Source organism: Manacus vitellinus, unplaced genomic scaffold (genome assembly GCF_001715985.3).
Source record: "Manacus vitellinus isolate BGI_N305 unplaced genomic scaffold, ASM171598v3 scaffold_5_pilon, whole genome shotgun sequence".
Taxonomy (NCBI): Eukaryota; Metazoa; Chordata; class Aves; order Passeriformes; family Pipridae; genus Manacus; species Manacus vitellinus.
Genome location: NW_021940682.1, coordinates 9,471,379 through 9,496,840, shown reverse-complemented (window position 1 = coordinate 9,496,840; position 25,462 = coordinate 9,471,379). Strand labels below are relative to the sequence as shown.

Genomic DNA, 25,462 nt, shown 5'->3' with positions numbered 1-25,462 from the left:
TCTGCATAGGTTCTCCTAAGACTGCATAGCAGTGTATCCTCCTTGGTGCCAAAGCTTGGCAGTTCAGAGTGCACACTGCAGTCTGCTTTAGTGGCTTTTAGTGTTTGCTGGTGTCCCCCTACTGCTGTAAGAGCTTGTGTTTCAAAACACATTGTCTGCATCTTCAGGTCTTAATGGTTGGATGCACAACTTTGTCTTCTATGCTAGCCCCAAAGCCTGGGGCTCTTGGATTTCTGAAAATATTTAAACAGTTTCTGATGAACCTTTTACACCTGAATTCACTAATCCATTTGCTCTATCAAGTCTGTGACAAGCTAAGCGTCTTTAGTAATAACTTGCTCTAGTGCTGCTGAGCCTTCCCCTAATGAGAACAAGACTCCTTGTTTGGATTGACTGGAGAGTTTCCCTGTTTGCCTGCAAAAGTTACTTTTGCCAGATCTGTGAAGCTTTGACATTTCAGGCTGCTACTGCTGCTTCCACACCAGCCTGCCTCATGAGGAGCTTCATAATGCCTTTCTGGCCACAGCTGGAGCAGCCAGTGGGCATTCTAAAGTGCTCATTTTGGCTGTGGTTGGGTTAAGGAGAATGAACTGCAGCAGCTGATGGCTCACCAGGGTCCCCAGTCAGTGGAGGAAGGAGCATGACTGTTCTCAGTCCCAAGGGTGCAATATCTGTCCAGGCCGGATGGAGCTGGTAAATGCTGAAAATAAATGTTTCCACTTGGACATGGATCAGAAATACGTGCAACAGAAATTATTTTATGAGAAACTGAAGAAAATTAAACACAAGTTTCCTGTAATCCTCTTCTAGTCTGAATGTGCTGTTCCCGGTACACAGTCCTGCTGTAGCTTGGGATGCCGTGACTTGCAGAGGGAGTTCTGGGACAAGCTGGTGGCTTGTTGCTATTGCATGGATTATTTATACATGTTACTGAGAGAGATTTCAGCTGCAGTTAACATGCTGATGTGCCAGAATGACTTCCTCGAGCCTGGGACTGTAGCACACAGACAGACTCTGGGCAGCAGCTTGGCAGCCTGATGCCCTATCCCTGTCAGTGGGGCAAACCAGGTGTCTTCCCAGCTTCAGTCAGCTGTGACTATTATTTTCCTGCTTCTCCACACTGTGAAATGAACTTGGGCTGACAACCTGGTGTTCAGTGACTGGCACTGTGCTCTTGCTCCCAGATGACAATGGCCTTCAGCAGGCTTTCCCCCACTCCCAGGGGTGTTTCTGTCCCTGCTCAAGCTGTGCAGTCCAACAGATCCTAGTAGCAGCAGCTCTGTTGCTAAGAGAAGTAATTTGAGTGGGTTGCCTGCTAGCTTTCAGTCTGAAATGTCATCTCTGAGGCGTAATCTTTTTATTTAGCTAAATATAGTAGTAAGAAAAGCCATAGTGGGAGTAGTCAGGGCAGTATTCTCTGTAGCCTGGTTTAGCAAACTCTGTAAAGAAGTTAAAGCTTTGCCTGTAGCAGAACAGGAGGAGAGGAAACCTCTCCATTTATGGAGAAGTAATCCTTGTGTCCTTCTATTAAGATTTTTAAGATGTGTACTTTGGGTTTTCATGCTGTTAATGTCTCTTTTCTAGATGAAACCACTGACCCAGAAAGTTCTTCCAGAGATTAAATTGGAGCCCCATGAAGTGGATCAGTTCCTGAACCTCTCTTCTAAGGAAGGTCTGTTAAACACCAAACCAAAATGCAGGGGGAGTTGACCAGAATGCACAATAAATGTACTTTACCCTGATTAAGTATTTGAATTCCTCATTCACCATGTTAGTCTTCAGGCTGAAGCTATTGTTTTCTAGGGATTCAACTCAGGCTACTGAAGAGCCAGACTCTCTCTGACCCATTTATGTGGGGTTTTTTTCCTTCTTTTTTTTTTTTCCCCTTGTTCATCACAAAGAAAATGATCCCTTTTTGTCTGCAGGGTATTAATAATTGTAGTGAAGGGAGCTTGAATTCTTAAAGTACAGGATTATTTAGGATAGAAGAGAAATCAATTTGAGGAGACAACTAAGGCATAGGAAACATGAAGAGTGTAAGTGGAAACTTTACTGTTAACCTCTAATACAAAAGCAAGGATGTGAGTTTATAGGAAAATAAAAGTTAGGCAAATCTGTTTGTAGCATATTAGTTTTAAGAACAACCAGGATCTCTTTGCCCTGAGCTATAAATAAAGAAGGAGGAGCAATGATCCTTGCCCTGAAAGTTAAACACAGTTTTGCAGACCATAATCTGTTAAAGCCAAGAAAACTTGAAAGAGTCAAATATTTGGCCTGAAATCTGAGCAGATAACTGCATTTCAGTTAGGAACACTTGATATTCTGTTAGTGGATTCATTTCTGTAGGTAAATAGTACTGCTCTAGGGAGAGAAGCAAGTGATGTAGCAGGTAGAGGCTATATCTCAACCCAGGGTGTAGATTTGATTGCTCAGTTTGGGGCATTAAGGGCCTTGCTGTTTTTCAAGTATATTTCTTCTTCTGGCAACTGCAAGAGTTAAGATGTGAGACAAAAAGAGTATTATAGCTTTTTTTTGTTACTATTTTTCTTCCATCCTCCCTCACCACCCATTTGATCTTTTCAACTCAAATTTGCAAAGCATAGCAGAAGTGGAAGGTGGCAAATTAACCTTTATCTTCCTACTTCAAAATTTAATTGCTGTAAATTTAGGTAAGAGAAAAAAATGACTTAGTTATGGCTGGTTTGGACATCTGCTAAATTGTCCATGCAAGAACAGTAGGTGAGACATATCTGCAGTAGGTTCAGACCCCTTTGGTCATAAGCAGAACTTTGCTTGTCAACTGTAGCACAGGTTCTTTTGTGTAGAAGTGCAGTAGAATTTAGGACAGCGTGAGAGAGGTTCCTGTGGTGGCTGCCTGTGCTACTCCTGCTCCATTAGTACATTGAAACCTTCACTATCACGAGGTTGTCAGTCACTTCTTCCCAGTTGGGCCAAATGAAGTCCTTAGGAAGACTTTCTCTCTTCCCTTAGCACATAACACCTTGGTTGTGATCCCTTCCCATGAAGAATACTGGCAATTTGTTTAATCCACAGCAGAGTTAGAAAACACTGTTGTTTTTGGAGAGAAAGTGTGCTGGCTCAGAGCCCCTCTGTTAATGAGGTTTCCCAGGAACAGGGAACTTGTACTTTAGGTTATACTTAAACCTCAAATCATTTGAGGAAGAAGCTGAAGTGTAGGTAGAAATGACTGCAGCATATGCACGGAGCCCTGTTTTGTCTGTCGAACCTAAAGACAGCTGCTGCATTTCATTCCTCCTTTGGAGACCTGCATGCTCTGAACGTCTTCCAAGTTGCCACTTTTGCTTGACCCATTTTTTAGCAGGCATTCCTAGTCTTGGAAACCGGGTGGTGGTGGTGGAGGCGGCTCTAGTGGCAATTTAAATTAGCACCTCAAAACCGTGTGTTACATTACGTCTCTCTTGCCCTTTAGCAGTGGATCCCCTGCATTTGCCTCCGACCCCCCCCAGCAGCCATGGCAGTGACTCTGAAGGAGGGCAGAGCCCAGCCAGATCACTCCCTCCTTCAAGCCCAATCCAGCTACAAGCCACGGCTAAAGTTGCGTCACGCACAGCTTCAGTACTGTCCAATTCCCCTCTCCTGACAGCACCACATGTAAGTTGGGCTGGCTTTCTCCAGCATCTCCCTACCTGTGTGTCTCTCTGGTTTTCTTTTTCTTTTTTTTTTGTTTTTTTTAATTACTGGTTTTGACATGGATTTGCTAGCTTTCTGCTGTTCTTTAGATGAATTCATCTCTGGTCAAAACTGCAGATCCAGTAATTCTTGCTCACTGGTCTGCTCTGTTCCCACAGAGAACAGTATGTGCCTCTCCTCTAAGCTGACACAGAGTTCAATGATGGACTGTGTTTTGCCTTAGGATCCAGCCCTGCTGGGTTAACCTGTCTCTGGTAGATCTGCATCTGTCTTCTTGTCAAAAGCGAGGGGTGATCTTTAGGGAGGGATTTTCATTAGTGCTTCTCATTTGTCTCTTTCCTGTTTGAGCCAAGGAGAGTTTTACTGTTGGCCTCAGCGTGTACAGAGCTTGGCCAAGAAAAACTGTTTTGAGGGAATCCTGTCCCAAAGGTTTGGTCCCTGAGTGGAAGTTATCTAGAGGGTCTTCCACACATTCACAATGGCAAGAGGCTGTTCTTCAAGTAGGCACAGTCCTCTCTGAAGTGGGAGAGCTGCTGCTTCTCTTCCCTAACAACCTTTTTTCATAGGACTCTGTGCACTTACTGTAACATATTATTTCATTTTTATCACCCTTGAAGAAACTACAGGGGACTGGCCCCCTCATCCTGACAGAGGAGGAGAAGAGGACGCTGATAGCAGAGGGCTACCCAATCCCTACCAAACTGCCCCTGACGAAAGCAGAGGAGAAAGTGCTAAAGAAAATCCGCAGGAAAATAAAAAACAAGGTAAATGTTAGTGAGCTTTGCTGGGTAATTCCTACTTGTCCCTCATCTTAAAAAATGCTGCAGGATTCTGCAGTAGTGGTGTGTGGTACTGTTGAATGCTGTAAGTTGTCCTTTAATAAAGTGCTTTTCTTTGTTCCTAACCACATCCATCAAATTGCCTGTCACTCTGACAGTGTGCCTCAGTCTAAGTATTTACCTGAACCCATTAACAATGGAGTATTTAGCAGGCAAGGTATCAAGTTGCTGTGGCTTGGCTCCATTTAAAAAACAGTACAATCCTGCCCTTATGGTAGGCAAAGACCTCTATTCTTTTTGTGGCGATGAAGGTTTTCTTTTCTGTTTCCTGTTTTAAAATATGACTTTGTATTTCAGTGCACTAGTCTTTTGATCACTGAATTCAATGACCTGTAAATGAATGGTTGATACTAAGGCTGTCAAATGCCCTACAAGTTTTTTTTTTTGTTTGTTTTTTTGGTTCCAACATGGGGAAGAATGCAATTTTTTTTAAGACTTGGCCAACTCACTTGTTCTAGAGGTTTTACCACATCTTTGAAGGTTACTATGTTCTGTTACTGATTTTGCAGATAGAGGTGTAAATTTGCGTGCACTGAATTGGAATTTGGTCTTGTAATGTATTTTTTAAAAATTTTTGGAAATTATCTTGTGCATTTTATGTACCACTTTCAAAGAATCAGAGCCATTTATTTTGAAGGGGATCTCTGGAAGTCCTCTGGTTCAACTCCTGGCTTGGAAGGTGGTCTCATCTTAGAGTGTTGCTCAGGGACTTGTCCTGTCATGTTTTACTGCCTCAAAGGGTGATGAGCCCTCAGCATCTCTGGGCAGTGTGTTCCCATATTAGGCCACTCTTGTGGTAAAAACAGATAAATAGAATCCCTAATGTGTAATTGGAATTTCCTTTGCTGCAACTTGTATTTGATGCCTCTTGCCATTTTGCTGTACACCTCTGAGATGAGTCTGATGTCATCTTTGCTACGTGAGATAGTTGCTGAAGACAGCAATAGGATTCCCTCCTTAGGTTTCTCTTCTTCAATCTGAACAAACCCAGCTTTCTTTGCCCTTCCTGAAATGTCATGTGCTCTGGCAGGCTTATTATAGCAGTGGTCTGCCTCTGGGCTCGCTTCTGTGCATCCAAAGTATTTGTTTCTGAGCCACAAACTGTAGGCTGTACTCAACTGTGGCCTTGCAGGCACTGAACAGAGGGGAAAAACCAATTCTCTTGACCTGCTACCTAAATCTCATTTATGGAGGCCCAGGTTTGTTTGGCCGCTGCCGCTCCAGGGGCTGGCACATTGCTGACTTATGTTTGACTTGCTCATCAGGACCCCAAGTCTTTGTCTGCAGAGCTGCTTTCTAACACATTCACACACTTTTCCTCTCCCAAATGGAGGGCACTGTCCTGGGATCATCTTTTAGTATTTGTCCTAGGATATTCTCTCTGGATGAGAATGAATCTGATTTACTTTTTAAGGTTAGCGGGGAATGATCTTTTTTTATTACGACTGAGAGGAGTGGTCTTGCTTCAGAATGCGGAAACAGATCCAGCCAGTGCTTTGCTTGCCAGGAATAGAAATGAGAACACGGAGCCTTGCATCTAATAATGTCGAGGCTTTTTATCAGTTTATTAATCCATTTTTTATGCTTCCCCCCCCCCCATGCAAATATTTGTTGTTTTTCTTCCTTTTTCCTTAGATCTCTGCCCAGGAAAGTAGAAGAAAAAAGAAAGAATACATGGACAGTCTGGAAAAAAAGTAAGCCAGCCTCCTTCCTGTTTCAAGCGGGCCAATAGCACTAGTTGCAGGACTGGGAAGGGATCCAGCTGTGGATGCTGGGACGGTTCTGTGCACAGAGTGCCAGCTGCCATCTCGTGGCTGTGACTGAGAAAAGGCCCTGGTCCTAGCTGCTGCTTGTCCAGGGTCAGAACTGTGCCTGCCTGCAGCACATGCCTAACAGTGCCAGCAAACGCTTTACACCTTAAATAAGGCAAGACCCAGCTGCTGTTGCAGCTGTGTGGACAGGCATTGTCCAGGGAAAGGTGGATTCAGAATAAGAATATTCTGTCTTCTAGTGCAGATGAAAACAGAAATAGGAAGTGGGTGAGTCAGGACTGCCTGGGAAAACAAACAGGACTCAGGAAAATAGCATGTGACCCATCAGCTTCCCTTAGTGAGCAGTAGCCAAACCCCCAGTTAGTGATTTATATCCCAAATTATTCTTTCTTCCAAGAGACAAGTATTCTAGTATTACTCTTACGCAATTCACCAGATGGTTCTGTTAAAACCCTTGTACCATCTTTGGTGATATCCTTGATGCAATTCCCGTTTTTTTCTTGTCTCTTTATAGCCATGTCTCACTTCCTTAGAGTTACTCTTATGAAATTCCATCCCATGCATACAGATATCAGAGCTATTTCCCTTTACCTTTTTTTCTTCTTGGAGCTATTCAGAATGGTCGTATTTGTCTTTTTGGGAGTCACATATTTTTACTTGGACCTCTTAGGTGCCGAGTTATATTACAATCTCCTTTAGTTTAGGGGATTTCCAGGGACAGTGTGGAAATGAGTACTGTCTTGGGACAATCTGTCTGTAGTCTCCTGGATTATTAGCCCTCATAAACTTGAAATTTGAGGGTCTGATTTCAGAAGCATGGCATTCGCTGGATTTCTGGGTGCCTTTGCACAAAACACTTGCTAACAACGTAAATATAAACCATTCTGTGACTTCTAAAGTATCTATCCTGTGGCCCAATGCACAGAGAAGGTCTGAGCAGGATCTTTGCTATGCTATTTCAAGGAGCAAAAAGTAGTTACAGCCCATCCTGAATGAGCTGCACCTAGTGGGATATAGTTGAGCACTGTAGGGGCTCCACAGCTAGTAGTATCTTTTAAGATGTAGGCAAGATCATAGAGCTCTCTGTGAAAGCAAGTTTGGCTTGTTTTGCAATGACTTTAATAAATGACTGACTTTTTTACAATCCTCTTTCATTGTGCTGTCTCCAGAGTTGAGACCTGTTCAAATGAAAACAGCGAGCTGCGTAAGAAGGTCGAAGTCCTGGAGAATACTAACAGGTAAGGTATGAAGGGAATCAAACAAAACCATAGCAATGTTATTACACTGAAGCTGGAAAATCTGGAGGTTAAGAGATCAACTGAAATGTGAACAATAGCTGTATCTGATGGGGTTAATGACAGAGAAAGATGAGGAGAGCCAGTTGTTGTGACTGCAGTGGGATGTAAAGCATGGGGGCTTTGATGTCATGTCTTAAACCGTCTCCCTAGCCTGTGGAGTGCTTGGGAACCTTTTAGCACTTCTTAGAGTTCTTTCACTGCCCAACAGAAGAGCTCTAAAGAACCTAGTTAGTGACTCAAAACAAACAAAACAAACAAAAATTGGGAGAGTCCAACTCTCCCATTTCTCTTTATTTAGTGAAATTTTGCCAGGAGACCTTGACCTGGAACATGACACTTCCAGAAATTACAGTGCCAGAGCTCAAGAGTCTTTATTAGTTCCCTCTGCACTACTAGATGTCATTGCAATTATTTTGCACCCTTCTAACCATCTCACACCCCAGAATTTCCTTCATTTGGAGGGGAAAATCACCTTGCTTCATTTCTGAAGAAGCGGGTGACTCAGTGGTGGCTTTCTCAAAGGACACATGGCAGAAAATGTCAAATAGCTGATCTTTTAATTGGATGTTAGCTGAGAGTGCAGTGTCAGTCGTGGCTTATGCTCAGTGTGGCAAATTCAGATGAGTAGGCACTAGAAAAGCCCACTCTTAAAAGCTTCTAGTTTAGAGGCATTTGTAGTAATGGTTGAATGTTACCACTGAACCTGATGGTGACACTGAAGTGTGGGAGGAGGCTGGGTTTTGAAGATAAGACCCACAACCATGGAAAATGGCCCTGGAGCTTATCTGGCAGCCAATATATTGCTAATTGAGTGGCATGTGTTGTTTCTAATCTCTGGATCCAATCTCTACTTTCATGGAGCCAGACCCTGTAGCACTGTAACTTGTGGGAGAGCCTCTCCCACACACTGCTCATGCACAAAGACATCTGCTGCTTGTTTGAAGAGAGCCAAGCCATTTCTGTGCCTCTTGTATCGTCCTCCACAGTTTCACATACAAGAACCAGGAATTGTTCTGTAGGTGTGGAGTAGGGATGTCTCTCCCAGGATCTGTCCCAGAAGGTGCTGAAGCCAACTTCTCTGAGGAAAGGTGCAGCTGTAGATTATCCACTTGAGAACAGCATGTTGTCAAGCCTGGAGCTGTTCTCCCCATTTCAGATAAATTTGACCAGCTGTTTTCCTCTCTGAGTTGTTGAGGAAGCACTTATGAGAACAGCTTTGTTGGTATTGTCCATCCTTTTAGAAAGGACCTTTAGCATTCTCTCTCTTATTTGATTATCTTAATTGTTTCATGCTAAATGCTCTAAAAATATTTAGATAAGTGATATTATCTCCAGATCCTTCATAGTTTGGTCATGTGGGATGAGTTGCATTGTTTCCTGCCCTCTGCAATAGCATTGATATTGATCTGTAGTCTCTTGCAGGGCAGCAGATATTCTTCCCTTTGCACAGAAATTCTTGTAATCATGGCAATGCTGTAAAAGTGCCTGCTTTCATCAAGCCTTAATTTTGTAACATACCATATTAAGGGGTTTTTCATCTTAACCCCAAGAGCCACTTTTTTATTTACTGTATAATTGTGCAACTGTCTCATTCAAAGAATGATTCCAGGCCCTTGTTTAATGTACATTATCCACATCTTACAATGAATTAAAAATGTCTCATTTCCTTACTGGTATTTGCACAGGGCCTTGACATGACATCCAGAGACCTTTCATATGTTTCAGAACTTGTCTTCACAGCATCCTACAGCTGGTACTTTCATCTTCTATGTATAGTCAGGAGTCAAAGTTCAGAGCAGTGGTGGTCAAAATTATGCAGTTTGTTGTGTCAGAAGCCCAAATTTATATGTTAGGATGTTATTTCTCAAAGTACATAGCACAGTTATGCACACATGTATCTTATTTAATATGCCCAAAGCAGAACACTAGCTGACTATAGTTGTAACTTCAAGTGTTCATTGCAGTAAAAAAATGAAGAAATTATTGAACATATTATCTAAAAGTAGATCTGCAAGCATTAGTTGTTCTTTCATTTTGAAAAATTGTAATAGTGCAAGAAAGATAACAGGAAAATAAGAGCTGTGATTACGTGTTAAAATGTTAATGCATTCAAGTATAGATAAAGACAAAGTTGAATTTCTACCTTGTTGGAAAATTGGGCTATAGCTGCTTACCTAAAAGTTCATGAACACCTATGTGCTGTCAGTCAGTATCATGTTTGTATAGTCTGGCTGGTTTTGAGAGGAAATGAAGGGCAATTTCCAAAACATACAACTATTGAACAGCAGTTACCTTTCAGTATGTGTAATCTGTTTTTTAGAGCATGTTATTCTATATATAGAAAATATTTGCATAGATATATACCTAAGACTTCAGGGAAACCCTGTTTGCGTTTCAAAATCTGGCTCCAAACCATGGAAACACTAGAATTTTTTTCTGATAAAAAATGTTCCTTCATTACTCTTAGTAACATGAAAAAATTTAGATGACTCTTCTTTGAAAGCCAGCCTTAGCCTGAAATTCTGGATCTGAAAAGATGTAAGGTCAAAAAAATTGCATCCAGGAGCATCTCCCTTGGCATTCATGCATCTTAAAAAGACAAGGCAGGAGGCTGGGGATCAAGACGCAGGAGAGTTTTTAATTCTCATTACTGTGAGTGGGTGACTGCAGCATTTTTGCCAGATTTAGTATTAGAACACTAGCATATGTTACCTCTCCTAGTTTGTATGACTCAGTCCTTTAGAAGAAACCCATCCAAGTTCCTTCCTAGGCAGTTTTCTCAAAACTAAGGAAGCACATTATTACATCTGTTGTGTCTTGTAGCCACAAGCGAGCCGGAGTCTGATTGTTTTGAGTAGCATCTGAACACACGGGCACTGCCATCTTAGAAAACAAAGGGTGTGAGAAGAAGCTGGCACTGAGAATTGAACTGACTTGTCCCAGTTACCAAGAAGGCTTGGTCCACTCACATTTTTGCATCAGGACCAAAGGCTGCCAGTGATCCAAAGGGTTGAATACATTCTCTGACACCAGCGTTGTTTAGCAGCTCTTTGGGCTTAAAGACAGTATTGAAATATCTGGTGCTGTGTATAACGTGTTGAGAAATACCTTTGCTTTTCACTTCTCTTGAGTCTGGATCATCATATACTGATGATCCCTTTTCTTGGAGAAATGATAGACATAGGATGAGGTTGAGAGTGACACACATGGACAGTACATGCAAGTAGCTGCTAGAGTTGCTGCCGTGGAATAACACAAACCAGCTTTGTAGACCTGCACTATGACAGGCACCTTTAAAGGCAGTGGCTTTATAAATACAAGTGGGATGTTCTCCCATTTCTCATGCTCCTGCCCAAACTGTTGCAGCTCCCAGTCATCTAAAGATCAAGTTGCACATCACTCTGACCCACCAAGGGTTTATCAGCACCAAAGCTGCCAGACTTCACTGATTTGCTTGGCTGTTCCTATATTTATGGCTGGTAAAGTCATTTTACCAAATCACGTTCAAAGAGTGAAGGATCTAGATTTAAGTTGCAATGAGATATCTTGTACTTAATTTTAGACCACCGTTATAATAGTTGACAAAACATGGCAGCCCTGGAGCAACTCCTTGTTTTCAAACCAGTAGGACATTGGTTTTCATGCTGAAACATCTTCCATGGAAAATTGCTGGATGTTTTCTCTGTAATTCAAATGAAACAAAACGGTGGATTTAAGTGGTCTTTCAGTGAAAATCTTACTTTGGGATTTGTCCTCTTTCCTACAAATAGGAATCTCTGTGTAGAGTTAAAAGACAGATTAATTTTTCTCTCTCCCTATCAGAATTAGGTTTTGTTACTCACAAAGCAGGAACAATTCTCAGAAAACTTTTGATTAAAATAGTGTTTGATGTCCCCTAGAAAATGTCTTTTTTTTTTTCTTTGAATTGATGTTGGATTTTAAACATAAACATTGAATTGAGGAAGCCTCCCAGGTGGCTACGTCCTGGAGTGATAAATTTTCTCTCCTTAATCACAGTGTCACTGGAAGCAGAGGGGAAGCTTTGACTTGCTCTTATTTGGTAGTGAAAGGGTCTCTTCTGAAGATGAATATATGTGATTGTGCACGGGAAAATAAGACATCACAGGCAGAGTGAATTTGCTGGCAGTGTGTGGAAGGAAGAGCAGGAGTCTTCAGTCACTTTACAGCTTTCCTATGAGGTGCTTCCATTGGCAGAGAAAAGTGTGAAAACACGCTCACACCTCCCACGGAGGTGACCCTCTAATTGAATATCCCTGAGAAATGTGTCAGACACAGTGAAAATAATCCCTGTGGGTGCAAACCCCCTTAGCATGCTGCCTTGGGTTTGCATTTTCTCCTGTTAGGACTTAGCCATAGGCAGTGTGTTCCACTAAAAGCATTTGTGGCCTTTCTGCTTCTGTTTCGAGGGAGCATCATAGTTTATGATAAGTCCCTATTCTGCAGAGTAGAGACCTGATCCTTTTCCCTCTCTTGGTCCAGATCATCCCTGCAGCTGTCCAGTAAAAAGCTTTTACTTGGGAATCTTTTGACCTCAGACTCCAGTCTTCCACCATTCCAGATTCAAATAGAGAATAAAAGCACCAAGGAGTGCTCCATTTTGGCAGTGGCAGGGTAACATGGTATCATCTCTGATCAGACTTGTTTCTTGCTCTTGCCTCAGTTCTTGCTCGTAGTTTGCAAATGCATCTGTATCCTGCCAGCTCCAAACACTGAGTTGAGAAGAAGACAGTAGCTCTGCTCAAACAGATAAATGACTTGGGGAAGAAAGGCATTTTATGTGAAGGTAGTTGGTAAATGAGGTGTGGGATGAATCTTCCTCTGTGTATAGGAGACCTCAGAATACCTGCCTAATTATACTTTCCAAAAGGAGACTGCTTTGGAATCAGCTCTCTGGGCCCACTCTGCCCAACAGGTTTTTTTAAATTGAACACAAAAAGGCAGAGATGAGCAAAATGAGGAGAATTGCCTCTTCTCTGTTGATTTCCTCACCAGCCATTAGCTGTTTTCTCACTGACGCCTCCACAAAAAGTGGCAGGAATGATCAGCATTTCAAGGCTGCTGCTGCTGCCAGCCCCCGAGCTGAGGAGGAGGAGAGCTCCTTCCTCTTCATTCCTCAGAGCTGTTCTGTGTTGAGCCCAGTGGTTCAAGCCCGAAACCGGGGGAAGGTTTAGTCTTCTGTGATAGCACAGAAATTTCAGGGTTAAAAGGGCACTGCTGTATAGCATAGCTCGTGGCACATGGTTGGAATACTGCATGCAGCATATTCTGTGCCAGAAAATGATGTATACTATGTACTCAAGTCTTTGTGAACCCCATGCCATGCAGCGGATGTGAGGGGGAGCTGGGGAGAGATGCAGAAAGGAGCAGGAAATTGGGATGGTCTCATTTATGTGAGGGACACTGTTTATATCTCTTAATTTGCCTGTGGTCTCTCTAATAGTGAGTAAAGGATTGAATTAGGCGTATTGCTTTCCTTTTTTAAAGAGTTGCAGGATAAGCCATGCTCTCAAGAGCATGCAAGACATCCTTCCTTAATAAGTTGAGAAGGATCTGCTGGCCCAGATAAATCTGTGCTGTGAGAATGCCTTGTGCTCATTTCAGAATGTATTCCTGAAGTCCTTGAATTCATTAAGCCCTAATTAGCAATGAGCATTGATGATTAAAAAAATCTATGATAATAGGCAGACCAGTGTATATTGAGCTGGGAAGGCACCTCTGGGTCTGTCCTACAATTAGCTTTTAGCCAGTTTGATCTTAAAATAATCCTTCTATTTTCTCTGACACCCTGACCTCGGCTCTTGCTTTAGCGTTTGACGTCACAGCTTCCAAAACTGTTGCCTGGAGTTCTGTTGGGGTATCCTCCACAAGAGATTGTGAGACTTACAGGAGAAGTGACAAGTAAAGTTGGAAATGAACAGCAAATTTAACAACTTGGTACAAAATTGTACTGTGTTTGTGTCAAGGACAGGCATTTGGTTTGCTCCTTATCTGCTAAAACACTTCAATGAAATCTGCTGTGAAAACCCTGTTATCAATCATACTTTGAGATAATTTCCCATTTAAATGAGTGGTATTCTGACTGTAGTAATTGATGCTACAGCAGAAAAAAGCCAGCCAGAAAGACAGAATAATATCCTGCTGGTCTAGGACTGTTGACTCCAGCCACAAGAGAATTGTCATTGTGGTTGGGACCTCTGAAAGACACAGTCACAGTAGCCACTTGAAGCATCTGCAGTTTTTGTCGGCTCCTGGAGGATTTAGCAAATAGCAATAAAGTGTTTTATTTAATAAATGAATTTGAGAAATGAAGTCTGTGCCCATGTTCAGTTTTAAGACCTTCTCTTTAAAAATGTTCCAGCATGTGGTCCAAACCACTGAATAGGTTTTTTGGAAAAAGGAGGTACCTCAGTCACCAACTACAGCAGTTATAAACTCACTTCTGCACCTTTAAAAATAATGGCAAAACTCCTGCTGAATTCATGACATATCAGGTTGTATATGCATCTGGTCACTTGTGTGTAGAGCAGTTTCATTTGCTAATGTGCTCACTGGAGCCATTTCTTGTAGGAACACTGAAAACACAATTTTTATTTACAAGAGCTTTCTGAAAGTACTAAAGAAGTAAGTGTTCAGGGACATCAGTTGAGGGAAAAACAAAAGATCTTTTTGAAAGTTCCAGCATTAATACGTGTAAAAACTTTGTAAAATTAAAACCATTCCTTGCTAGTAATTTCAAGGAGAGGACTTTAATTATCTCTACCTTGTAATAAATGTTGTATTATTGGCCAGGTGTGGAATTTGAAACAAAAAGCTATTTAACCAACAAGAAGGGCAGTGTGTGTGATTCTTGTCTGTTGTCTTTGCTTTCCAGAACACTTCTGCAGCAGCTGCAGAGACTCCAAGCCATGGTTGCTGGCAAAGTGTCTCGTTCATGTAAGGCAGCTAGCACACAGACAGGGACCTGTCTTATGGTGAGTGTTCCTAATGCTGGGAATTGCAAGGGGATGAGAATCTCTTTCCATTGCTCAAAGGCACATCCCTTGCTCTGCAAAGCCTCTCAGTTGCAAATTTGCAGCTTGGGAAACTCCTTTTCATGATTTGACAATTAATTTTGAGGTAGGTGAGACTTGCGAAGGCACTAAATTCTGGAGGGGACTGGACCTGTGCTTTTGGTTGGGTGCTACAGTGATGAAGGAAGGAGCACTACTCCTCCAAATGACCCACTTTATTATTTACTGCAGTATTGTATGTGAGAAATGGTGTCTAGGGTTGTAAAATGAAAAGGAAGGTGACTTTTGATGCTCAGTTCTTTTGTTACCAGTAAAAATAAACTTGATCAACCAAATCAAAATATAACTGAGGCTGTAAATCTACCTCTGTCCTATTTCAGTAATAGTAGTCAAGATAACAAAATGAGTAGAATGAAACATTTTCCTTTTCCCTACCTACACTCAGCCAGTGAGTTCCCTTTATATCTAAAGTGGTATAAATTGATGGAAAGTATTTACAAGACCTAATCTGTTCTCCTAATCTGCTAGCCATGCTGTCACTTGGAAGCAAGACTGGGGCAAGCAGAAGTAACCTGTCGGGAAATTCCTGACAGTATCTGTAAAACACACATGGCAGCTTTGTCTGCTTTTCAGCTTTCTGAGTAAATAAGGCAGCTGGTCAGAATGGTGGCAGACATTGAAAACAAACTCCAGCTTTGAAATGTGCCCTTTAAAAACACTGAATTGCTATTGTATATGTGCCTTTGCTAAGAGACCCTGTATGTAGTGATGAAAAGGGCCTCAAATGGTTTGTTTTGATAAAGTGTTAGTTCTGATGTGTGCACATGGGTCAAAACCTAGTGCACTCACCTCTTCTGCATCCTCCCTTTGCCAGATGGTGGTGCTGTGCTTTGCAGTAGTTTTTGGCAGCTTCTCTCAGAGCTATGGGCCATATCCTTCTGCTACGAAGATGGTGTTGCCCAGGCAGCATTCCTCACCAGAGTCCTACACAGATTCCATTGGTAAGTGACAGCTATTCCAGTCTTGCTCCTTGCTCGGTTGTACTTTGGCACTTGTTTTCCACCTCTATTCCTAACCCCTTTCTCAAGCATCTTTTGCTTTTCTGCTTCTTGACTGGCCGTTTTTTTATATGTAACAAAGAAGGGATATATACATATATATACAAAGAAGGATAGCTTGGTAAACTATGCTGATGGCAGCAGACCTCATAAACATGGGCAAAGCCTTTTCCCCACTAGCTTGCTTGGTACTTCTGGAACTAAAGCCAGTGGTTTGTGAAAGGTAGCAGGGTTTCTACTCGGTAGGAAATGTTCATACTGTTAAAATGAACAACTGGTATCAGTTGGTGTTTCTTTTGCCAGTGTCAGCAAAGACTCCAAGGACTGAGTTGGAATTTGTTAGTATTATATACCTATAATGAACCAGTATATTATCAGAGTGATTATTTAATTTTATTCTTGTTTTGTGAATAATTTAGAGCTTTTTGATCCCTACCTGGACCGTTCCTGTGGTTTCTTTCTTCAGCTATCAAACTTCCAGTTAATCACTATGGAAAGAAAAGCCCTTTGCAGCTTTAGCTCTGCTCTGACAGTTTCCATTTCCTGAAATAACCAGGGCTGTTCTCTGACCTGCCTGTTTCTCATGTCTTTTTGCCTTCTCTCTTTGTATGTAGTGAGGTCAAGGAGTCTGCTAATTTATGAAGAGCCTCACCAGCTGGAGGAGTCGTCAAGCCCGATCTCCTTTGCAGATCGCAATGACAGGCAAACAGACACCTCCAAGTACGCAACGCTGTCCCTGGAAGCCGTGTCAGGGACACAGCAGGATGACATCATGCAGTTCACAATAGGCAACGAGACAAGGCTAGAGAAATCAGTGCTGCTGGGCCTGCAGCAGCACAGGTGAGTGCAGGGTGGGCTGCTTGTCATACCGGTGTTCTGTCATTGTGCCTGAAGGCCAGAAGTAAGACTAGTGGCTCAGCTGTGCTGGGCACCGTAAAACATGAACTAAGAGTTGGTTTTTATCTGGAGATCCTATAGGCAAAGTCATCGTTACTCTGGAGAAGTGTTTACCACATTGTTGTTGTAATACAGCTACTGAACTCTCTACTTCTACCAGAAACCTAAACCCCGTAAGCCTGTTAGTTCTGCCTACCCACTTCTTTGAGCACTTACTTGTGTGTCTCCTAAAGGAATAAGCTTTTACCAGTTGTGTGGTAGTGTGAAGTTGTGACTCACTGGGCTTTCTATGAGGTTAGGGTGTGAAGAGCTGGAGCTTCTCACAACAGTGATCCTACTAAAGCATTACCGTGGGAAGTTTCCGGGACTCAGTCTTAAGAGACTGACGTGTAAATTTATTAGACTGCTTAAGTTCCTACACTGAGTTCCTTTTTTTTAACTTAAATTTAAGGTTTTGGGGCCTCTGAAAAGAGAGAGATTCACTGATTTAAAGATGTATCTGCAGTTTTCTTTCCACTGCACCTTTTCTTGTCCTGCCACTGTCCTGTTGGCCCGGGTCTCAGTCTCTGCTAACAAGCAGTAACAAAGCCCACCAAACAGTGGAGAGAGGGATTTTGTTTGGCAGCATGCTATTATGAGGGCTAGGATCAGCCATATCACCCCAAGTATGTCTTCTGAGCACTTGTGTCAAAGTTATGCCTAGAGCCAAAGAGATGACTAATTCAATGTGTTACCAGACTCCAGCTGACAAGTACCTGGTGAATACTGAATGTCTTTTTAGCATTAGCTAATTCAAGCAGGATATGCACTTTTAAAAATGACTGTTAATGTTAACCTTTGTTCTTTTTGGTATTTTTCTTCCCTACAGAGTCAACTCCGAACTAGAAAGAAATGAAACACTGAAGATAATTGAAATAGATAGAAGAGTCAATGCCACCTCTTAAAAATAAAAAAGGCCTTTTTTTCTTGACTTCCCTCTTTCCCACATCTTTTCAACCAAAGTTCCCCTGACTTGTCATCCTCAGTGAACCAAAGTACAAAAGAGAGGGAGTTCAACTTCTGCATTGACTGGTGAGGCTGTGACTACAGATGGGATCTCTTGTCTTTGTAACTCCCTTCCTCACTTCGCACACAGTCCCTGTCTTTGCTTTTATTCCTTTCCTGTCTAACACTGCAAGGGCAGGATTGAATTATGATGGCAGATGATGCCAGCAGTGTGCCAGTGACTGGTGGGTGTGTGTGCCACATGCACACAGCCTGGTCTGAGCACAAAGGCATTCTGTAGAAGAGTGAAATATGCAAAACCAACAGGAGCACGTGGGTGATAGTTTTCTTGGGAGAAGGTAGCTGAGGGAGAGAGAGGAGGTGCAGCATGATGGTGCTCCAAATCTAATCACAGCTCTGTGCCTGCTGGTCTACAGCACTTGAGCCTTTTGTGGGGATTGAGAAGCATGTGTTTAGCCTGCTTCTGAAGGGACAAGAAAGGGCCCTGAGACTGCTGAGCTCAGAACACAGGCAGGAGAGGGGTGGGCAATGATGGTGCTGAATTGTCCTCCCCTAGCTCTTGCTCTTCTCCTTTATTGTTTAGTGGGGTAGGTTTCTCTGTGTGCTGAAAGCAGTTCTGGTAGGCTTCCCTGCTTCCACCCTTGAGAAATTAAGCAAAGATCAGTCACTGTCTTGTCACACTTTGTGTGGGAGAACTACACTAGTTTAACTAAATCTGTTTAGAAAGCAGATTTTGTTAAATTTATGCAATGTTTTAGATGGATGCCCTTTAGTTTGCTTAAGGCTAATCAATTTAGCTTTTATCAGTTCCTGCCCAACAAACTGAATCAATGTAAGGCTTAAACCATAAGTGCCTCCTGAGAGGACGATATGGATTTAATTTATTGGCCTCTAGATGCATTGACGGAATTTCTTATTTCCAGTCTCAGATTGTCTTGTGTTTTCCTTTCCTTGCCATCTTCCTGTTACTGTTGTAAATAGTATTTATTAGCTTTGCAAAATCTTGCTCAGGCAGTTGCAATGAAGAGAACTGAGCTTCCCTTAACCCTGCAGGTGATCTGAGCAAACTCTAAAATCTAACACACAAATATTACTGAATACTCATTCCCTCCCCTTAAACTTGAATTGTTCTAAAATAAAGCCATGTATCTTATTTTCCTCTGTGGAAAGATACATTATGACATCCTCTTACCTCCTTTTCCAGAGATGTGATCTTAGACCAACTGCTTTGTTGAAAAGACAGGAGTATAGGTAGCCCCAGCTAGGCACAGTTCAGGCCTGGAGGTAGTAGATACTGTATTAGCTGTATGGCAAGGCAGCCTCTGAGCTGAGGAGTTGATTATGTAAGCAGGAGACCTGTGAACAGAGGGATGAGATGAGCACACAGGGAGGTGAAGTGACTGGCCCAAGTTCAGTGGAAAAGGCAAGAGCAGTATTCAGGTCTGATCCCGGTCCAGTAGTCTTCTCCCTGCTTTGTTTCTTCCTTGTCCTGTGTCATTGTTGTCTTTTAAGTGTCCTCTCAGTACCCTGGTCATGCCTTTGCTGGAGCTGTGCTTCTTGCAATTTGTCCTTGCAGTGGCATAATTGAACTTACCCCAGGATTTGAGCAGGGTTTTATCTGGTTCCTACAGAAGGGCACTCAGGCTCCATTGAGATGGATTTAATGTGAAAATCCTAATTCAGCAGGCTAGCATAGCTACTTTACAGTTTACCAGAAGAAGTCAATTAAAAAAAAAGAATTTGAAGCTCTTTTGTCTTTTATTTTTTTCCTAATGATAAATAAGGGAAAAACTAACCTAGCCTTACAAGTAATTTTTTACTATGTACAGTAGATATTTCCTGCAAGTATTCTGTTTTGTAAAATACTGGATTTGTATTTTAATACTGCAGCTATCACACCAGCTCCTTTCGTGTTCTTCATTCTCCTTAGACTTTCTTCCCTATTTGCCATCCTCAGGCCTGACTCAAAACTCAGAGAAATGAATGGAAAGTATTTGGCGAATTACAGGGGACTGTGGATCAGTTCCCATTGTGCCATTTTAAGAAGGTGTTTCACATTAGTGACAGTGAAACATGTGCCTGACTCCATGAGCTAGTAGTGAGTTTTGGTGTACAGACGTTCTTTCTATGTAATGCCCTATTCTTCTATGCAAGTGCCTTTTTATTATTTTACCTGAGGTGGCAGTGAGAGGGGAAGTGCTGTTGTAGTCTATGTTGCAGCTGTTCCCTTCTTGGCATGGGTCAATCACTGCCCTAGAGTCTGTCTCCCTTCACAGTGATCCTCCTGGGTCCTCTGAATCATTCCAATATCTATCAACAACTTTTGTATGATTCTGTTTTTTTCTTTTTGAATGGTTTAAGGCCTCACATAAACAGTGACCACTGGTGGGTGCCACGAGGGATGGCTGCATTGCTCAGCCACTTGAGGTCAGCAAAGTGACAGGAGAAAGCTGGGATTGACCCTTCCATTACCTTATGGCTGGTCAGCATAAGTGTGCAAGGTCATAGTTTAGGAAATTCCTTAGATGGTCTTTTTTTTTCCAGAGCACCAATGGTTTGCCACCTCTGAGGGCAACTGAGTGGTTAAATATTCTGCAGAAGAGGTTCCAAGCTGAGAAGTGCAACACCACTTACTAGTCTTGCAGTTTGTACTGTGCATATAAGCAGGAGGCCTCTCTGCCTGAACTCATGCCCATGACCAGTTAAATGGATCACCAACCAGTGCAGATACAGCTAACTTCAATGTCTTAAAACCAAAATGGAATTATTTCTCAATACTCACAGGACAGATGATTTTGCACAACCAAAACAGCCCCTCCTCTCCGAAACGTACTGCACTTGCCACTGTTAAAACTTTGCCCTATTTTTTTGCTTAATTTGGGAATGTCAGTTCAAATCTGGTTGGGAGATAGTCATGTTTTCATCCAGAGCATTTTAAATGGCTGCAGTCTGGGTCAGGCCTCAGTATTAATTCATCCAAGCCAGTACGGCCGTTCCGATTTTCTTGCAACTGTTTGATAATCTGTTTCTATAATCTTAATTTGTGTAATCCTTCAAGTTATTTTTAGGTACTCCTTTGGGGAATCTCTTGACCTAGCACACACATTGCTTGGGGATTTATTGTATTACATGTTACTTCTTATAATAAGGAAAACCTTTACTTTACTTGGGTATGTTTGTGATCATTTTTCTTCAGGGGCCTTAATAGAACAGGTTTCTCTGCTAGATACTGGGGGCCAAGGAATCCCCTGTCATCACCTCCTCACAGGCTGTTGAGCAGCAAGGACTTCACTATCTCCAGAGGTAGTTTGTGCCCATGTTATGTACCTAGCAGGGGGATGGGGAAGGCAGGACAGTGCCAATTGCACTGCCAGCCTCAGCAGCCCAGGGGTGACCCCAGTGTGAATGCTGATGCACTGCACACCATGTGCAGAGGCAGCTTATGTGCTCTGTGTTAAGGGCATAAGAAAGGAGTACTTAGGTGTATTCAGGGAGGCTGCCAGTGTAAGTGCTTTTAATTAGCTCAGCTCCATTACTTGAGGTCTTAGCCTTCTGCCAGTGTGCTTTTTCCCATGATCAGTGACTTGGTGCTGTAGAACAATGTGTGTGTATGGATGTGGTAAGCAAAGGCCTTACATGCTACTTAATTTCCATTTCCAGTAGAGGACTTGAGTGATACTCGCAGTCCTCAGCTGTAACATTATGGTGTTTGTCAGCACAGTTTTATACACACTAGTAAACTTACCTTTTGGCTTGTAGCTTTAAAGCATGTCTAGATCTGTCAGGTCTTTGCTTCTAGGGAGATAAGCTATGAATGAAAGTAGGGCATTATTTTATATAAATATATATATATATATATTTTAAAACTATCAAGCACAGGGCATGTGCTGTTTCTAACCTTGTTACTAGTGTGTAGATAATGTTGGTTTTTCTCCCCTGGGCTATTTATAGTTCTTTGCTGCATTTCTTTCATTTCATCTGTACCATTCAATATTTTTCATCAGCACAGACTAATGGATTAGACTGAGGTTCTTAGGCCAGATCCCACCTGATACAACGCAGCACACTTCTCACATACTGCTCTTGGGGGTGCAGGTCTGATTTATACTGACAGGGGACCTCTTCCATATCTCTCTGTATAACGGTGTATCTTGATGTATTCTTGATTTTTCTAACGTGGACTAAAAATTAATCTAAAACCTTTTTTTTTCCTACTGAAGAAACCAACCCACCTCTCTGCTCCCATCCCCCCAAACTATGAGTGGTAAATTCTGTCTAGACACATTTAAAATGTAGGTCAAGTAAAAGAAGGATACTAATTGCTACGTTGGGAGGGATTTCCACTGAGTATTTGGGCTCTAGATTCTAACTAGTGCCAAGAGGCCATTGTACAAGACCCACGCAGTTGAGAACAGAGGAATACGGAGTATTTTTATACTCTTGGTGACTAAAATATTTCTTTCTCGAGTCACTAATTAAAAAGGGAACATTTTGTATTCTGAAGGTGAAATGATAGGTCAGAACTTCATAGCTACAAAAGTTATACTAGCCTATATAAGTAGTGTAGTGCTGTGATGCATTGCTGGTTTGCACTGTATAGTGTTAAGGATTAATAACTTTGGGGGTTGCAAAGATGAATGAATTGATTTACATGTTAAGTAAGGTCTTTACAAATAAGATGTAAGGATTCAATCAATACTGTAGCTTTCTCATGGCCAATAAAATGACATTGGGCACTCAGAGATATGTTGAGGGTGTGATCCCAGTTAGTAGTACCACATTGCTTGGGTGATCAGCATCCACTGGAGGTGCTCTCCAGTGTTGAGAGGGAAATTGCAATTCGTTTTTGTCCTTTTCGTGTCAGGCCTTTTTCTGCTTTACCAAGGTGTATATATACATATGAGTTTAATTGCTGCGTAGAAGAGAGTGCATCTTGCAGAAACCTCTAATTTGTGATGCTGAGATGGAGTCTGAATATTCTCTATTAGCAGTAATCTCTTGTGTACCCTAAAACCGATCTCCATACTCTTTCTCCAAGAGCTTCAGCTGAACAGCTAACTGAGCATGGGAAAGCTGGATTTGTAGATCTGTCTTACAGAAAGTGTGAAATAAAGGGCAAGTGAAGGGACCTGACATCACAGGGAAACCCAGTTCTTGATTCCATAAATCAGCAGTGATAGCCTCTGTCACTAGTTCCCCGCTAGGTTTAGCTTTATTCTTGTTCCCCTTGCTCTTTAATATTACGCAGTCCTGTTTATGCATATCTGACCTTTATGTTATATGCCACTTTCCCCTCCAAACAGCAAGTAAAAATCTTTTTTAACTTTAGCAGTCCATAATGAAGGGAGTGGAAGAGGGAGAGGGGGAAGCAGAGGCAGGTAATCATTTTCTTTTAACAGAACTCAGCTCATATCTGACTTTGCCATACCAGATTTTAATTCGGCGGTGCTGATGTAACAGTGTCTTGCTTTCTTCATTTGTACAGTCAGCAAGAATGAGTGTGAGCATGTGTGTATCTGTGCAGATGTGAATAATTAAAAGAAATCAACAACACAGGGTTGTTTCCTTTATGTAATAAGTGTCACTAAATAAAGGCATCTACCTGAACACACAGGGCGCATTCGGCTTGGTGCAACAGGAAATCCAGGCCTTCCTCTCTGAAACCTGTTCAACATTCCACATCACTGAGCACTCATAAAACTGTTGTGTGAATTGCTGTCTGAAGACTGTGCTGTGATTAATTGTCGACTGAATGTTGTTGCACTGTGTCATTTTGTGTGTATGCCTAGACTGTCTGGCCTTTCTGTAGGACAGCTCTGGCTTGGTTCAAAAAAAAGATTATTTTGGGCTTTATTGTATATTCTGGTATCATTTTTGTTCTGCAGAATTATGGCTTTGAATCTTCTTTTTTTTTTTAAGTGATGTAAGTTAGCCTTAAAAGGTGGCCCCTGGGAGCCGATTGCTCAAGGAACACAGTTTCTGAGCTGGTCTTGTGGGAGAGGATCCCCCCTTCTGTGGGAGTGCTACTGCCCTGACAGCCCCATGGGCACATTGAGGGGAAGCAGTTTGCTCTCAGAGGGCCATGCTGTGACACAAATACATCACAGTTTTTCTAAGATTTGCTAGGCCTTCCAAGGGTACACTACCTGGTGTTACTCTCATGAAGAGAAATACATATCCAGGGCCAAATCCATTGCCTTGGGCCATGCAAAACAGCACCTTGTGATTGAGTCACTCTGCTGTGACACACCTAAGGCACTTAAGTTGATCTTTTCCCTTTCCCTTTGTTCACGGGAATGCAGTATGGGTTTGTGCATCTATCTAAGATGACATGGACAGTGATACTAGTGCAAAAGCATGTCCTCCAAAACTCCTTGGTAAACTTCACTGGGGCCTCTTCTGACTGCAGATGTCTCTATTCTTTTGGCATGTCTATTTAACTCTGTGTCTGTGTGTACAGTGGCCTCTATTTTTGTACAAGTGCTGTCATCTGGATGCGATCCCACCTGATTGTTAACACTGCAAACATGTCCATTGGGTGGAAAGAAATTGCTGTTTTTCCTTTTTAAATCATCTGCCTGATTCTACGAGAGAACAGACTACCTGCTTTTGTAGCCTAAATATGTATGTAGCGAAGTATGTTATGCTTTTCATTTCTTGCAAATAAATATTTTCTGTAGAAAAAGCAAGTACAACTTGTTTGATTTCCTCCTGATTGTTGGAAAAGATCTGGGCCCTTGGCTTTCCCGGGTGTGGCGCTGTGTGCAATGTGTCTATCTTCAAGACGGCAGAACCCCAGTACTTTAGCAGGGTGCTAGAAAGAGAAGGTTAAAAGCAATGATGTGGTTTTTTTACTGAAGCTGGCTGCCCCTTCCCTTTTTGAGATTAGCAGAGAATTATGTCTGTCAATAATGGGTGGAAATTAGGTGAAGGCTGATGGCGTTTAATAATGATAATGGCACTTCAGTGCAACTATGCGATACAGCCCCATTAATATTAAATTCTGTCTCCTTAAAAGTGGGATCCAGGAAGGCTGATGCTCAAGGGGGCACTTGCTTCAGCCCAGTGATACCAGTCTGCTAGGGCATGCTGGAGCTCGAGTTGTATGGGCCAAATAGCCCTCTGGAAGGTAAGGCCTTTAAACCCTGCACTGGCTTGACACTGGATTTGCTTAAACTAAAGCGAACTCTTAAGAGAGCTCTTTCTGCTTTGGCTTTTAGGGATTGGGTCCTCTGCTGGCCTCGGGTCCTTCCCTTACCCTGACTCCCCCCTGAGATAGCTCAGGAGCTTTCTCTAGCAATTCAGAAGCTGTTCTGCCTGTGTGAGCAGTCAACCTTAGGCCCAGCAGCCCAGAAACAGAATCCAGCCAAGGGACGGAGCTGAACCTTTACTACTTTGGGTAGACATGGAAAAAAACCCACCTAATTTCTTCCAGTTTGGGGACTCCATGGCTTTGCTGGCCACCCAGGGAACTTGATGATAGATGGCCTAGTGCAGGTGTGAAAACTACCCTGTGCAGAGCTGCCATCACAAATGGTGTGGTAATTTGTTTTACACCAGTTTTCTTCTAGGAAAGAGACCTCGTATATGAGTACCGTGCATCCATACAGTAGCAACCAAGAATTTATTCTCTGCAGGAAATATTAGTGATGGAAATAATAGTTCTGAAATAGTACTGAAAGTGAAAATGGGAGCGTGAGAGATGGCTTTGATGCCTCCTTTTCAAGGCCTCTTAAAGAAGACTGCTTTAGAGGTTGGAGAAGGCAGCGTACCATGAAAATTGGAACACCATGGCCTGCACTAAATTTGTGGCCAATGCATATTTTCGGAAATGCCTTGGTTTGGGGCTAAAAAGGTTGAAGTAGCAAAAGAAATCGGTAGTGGAGGAAA

At 42.3% G+C, this 25,462-nt stretch overlaps 1 protein-coding gene across 2 annotated transcripts in view; it reads left to right on the top strand.

Annotated features, from left to right (window-relative positions):
- Positions 1-22,662, top strand: part of CREB3L2 (cAMP responsive element binding protein 3 like 2) — an 82,385-nt gene extending 59,723 nt beyond the window's left edge. Inside the window, exons 4-12 of one of the 2 annotated variants that reach the window (XM_018080502.3) lie at positions 1,585-1,672; positions 3,455-3,633; positions 4,290-4,436; positions 6,147-6,205; positions 7,453-7,521; positions 14,474-14,573; positions 15,487-15,613; positions 16,285-16,510; positions 17,436-22,662. In XM_018080502.3, the coding sequence (XP_017935991.2) occupies positions 1,585-1,672; positions 3,455-3,633; positions 4,290-4,436; positions 6,147-6,205; positions 7,453-7,521; positions 14,474-14,573; positions 15,487-15,613; positions 16,285-16,510; positions 17,436-17,511 (1,071 nt within the window). In that variant the 3' untranslated portion in view covers positions 17,512-22,662. Of the gene's footprint in view, positions 1-1,584; positions 1,673-3,451; positions 3,634-4,289; positions 4,437-6,146; positions 6,206-7,452; positions 7,522-14,473; positions 14,574-15,486; positions 15,614-16,284; positions 16,511-17,435 lie in introns of both variants that reach the window. The other variant, XM_029963453.1, reaches the window with a different exon arrangement.
- The last annotated feature ends 2,800 nt before the right edge of the window (positions 22,663-25,462 follow it).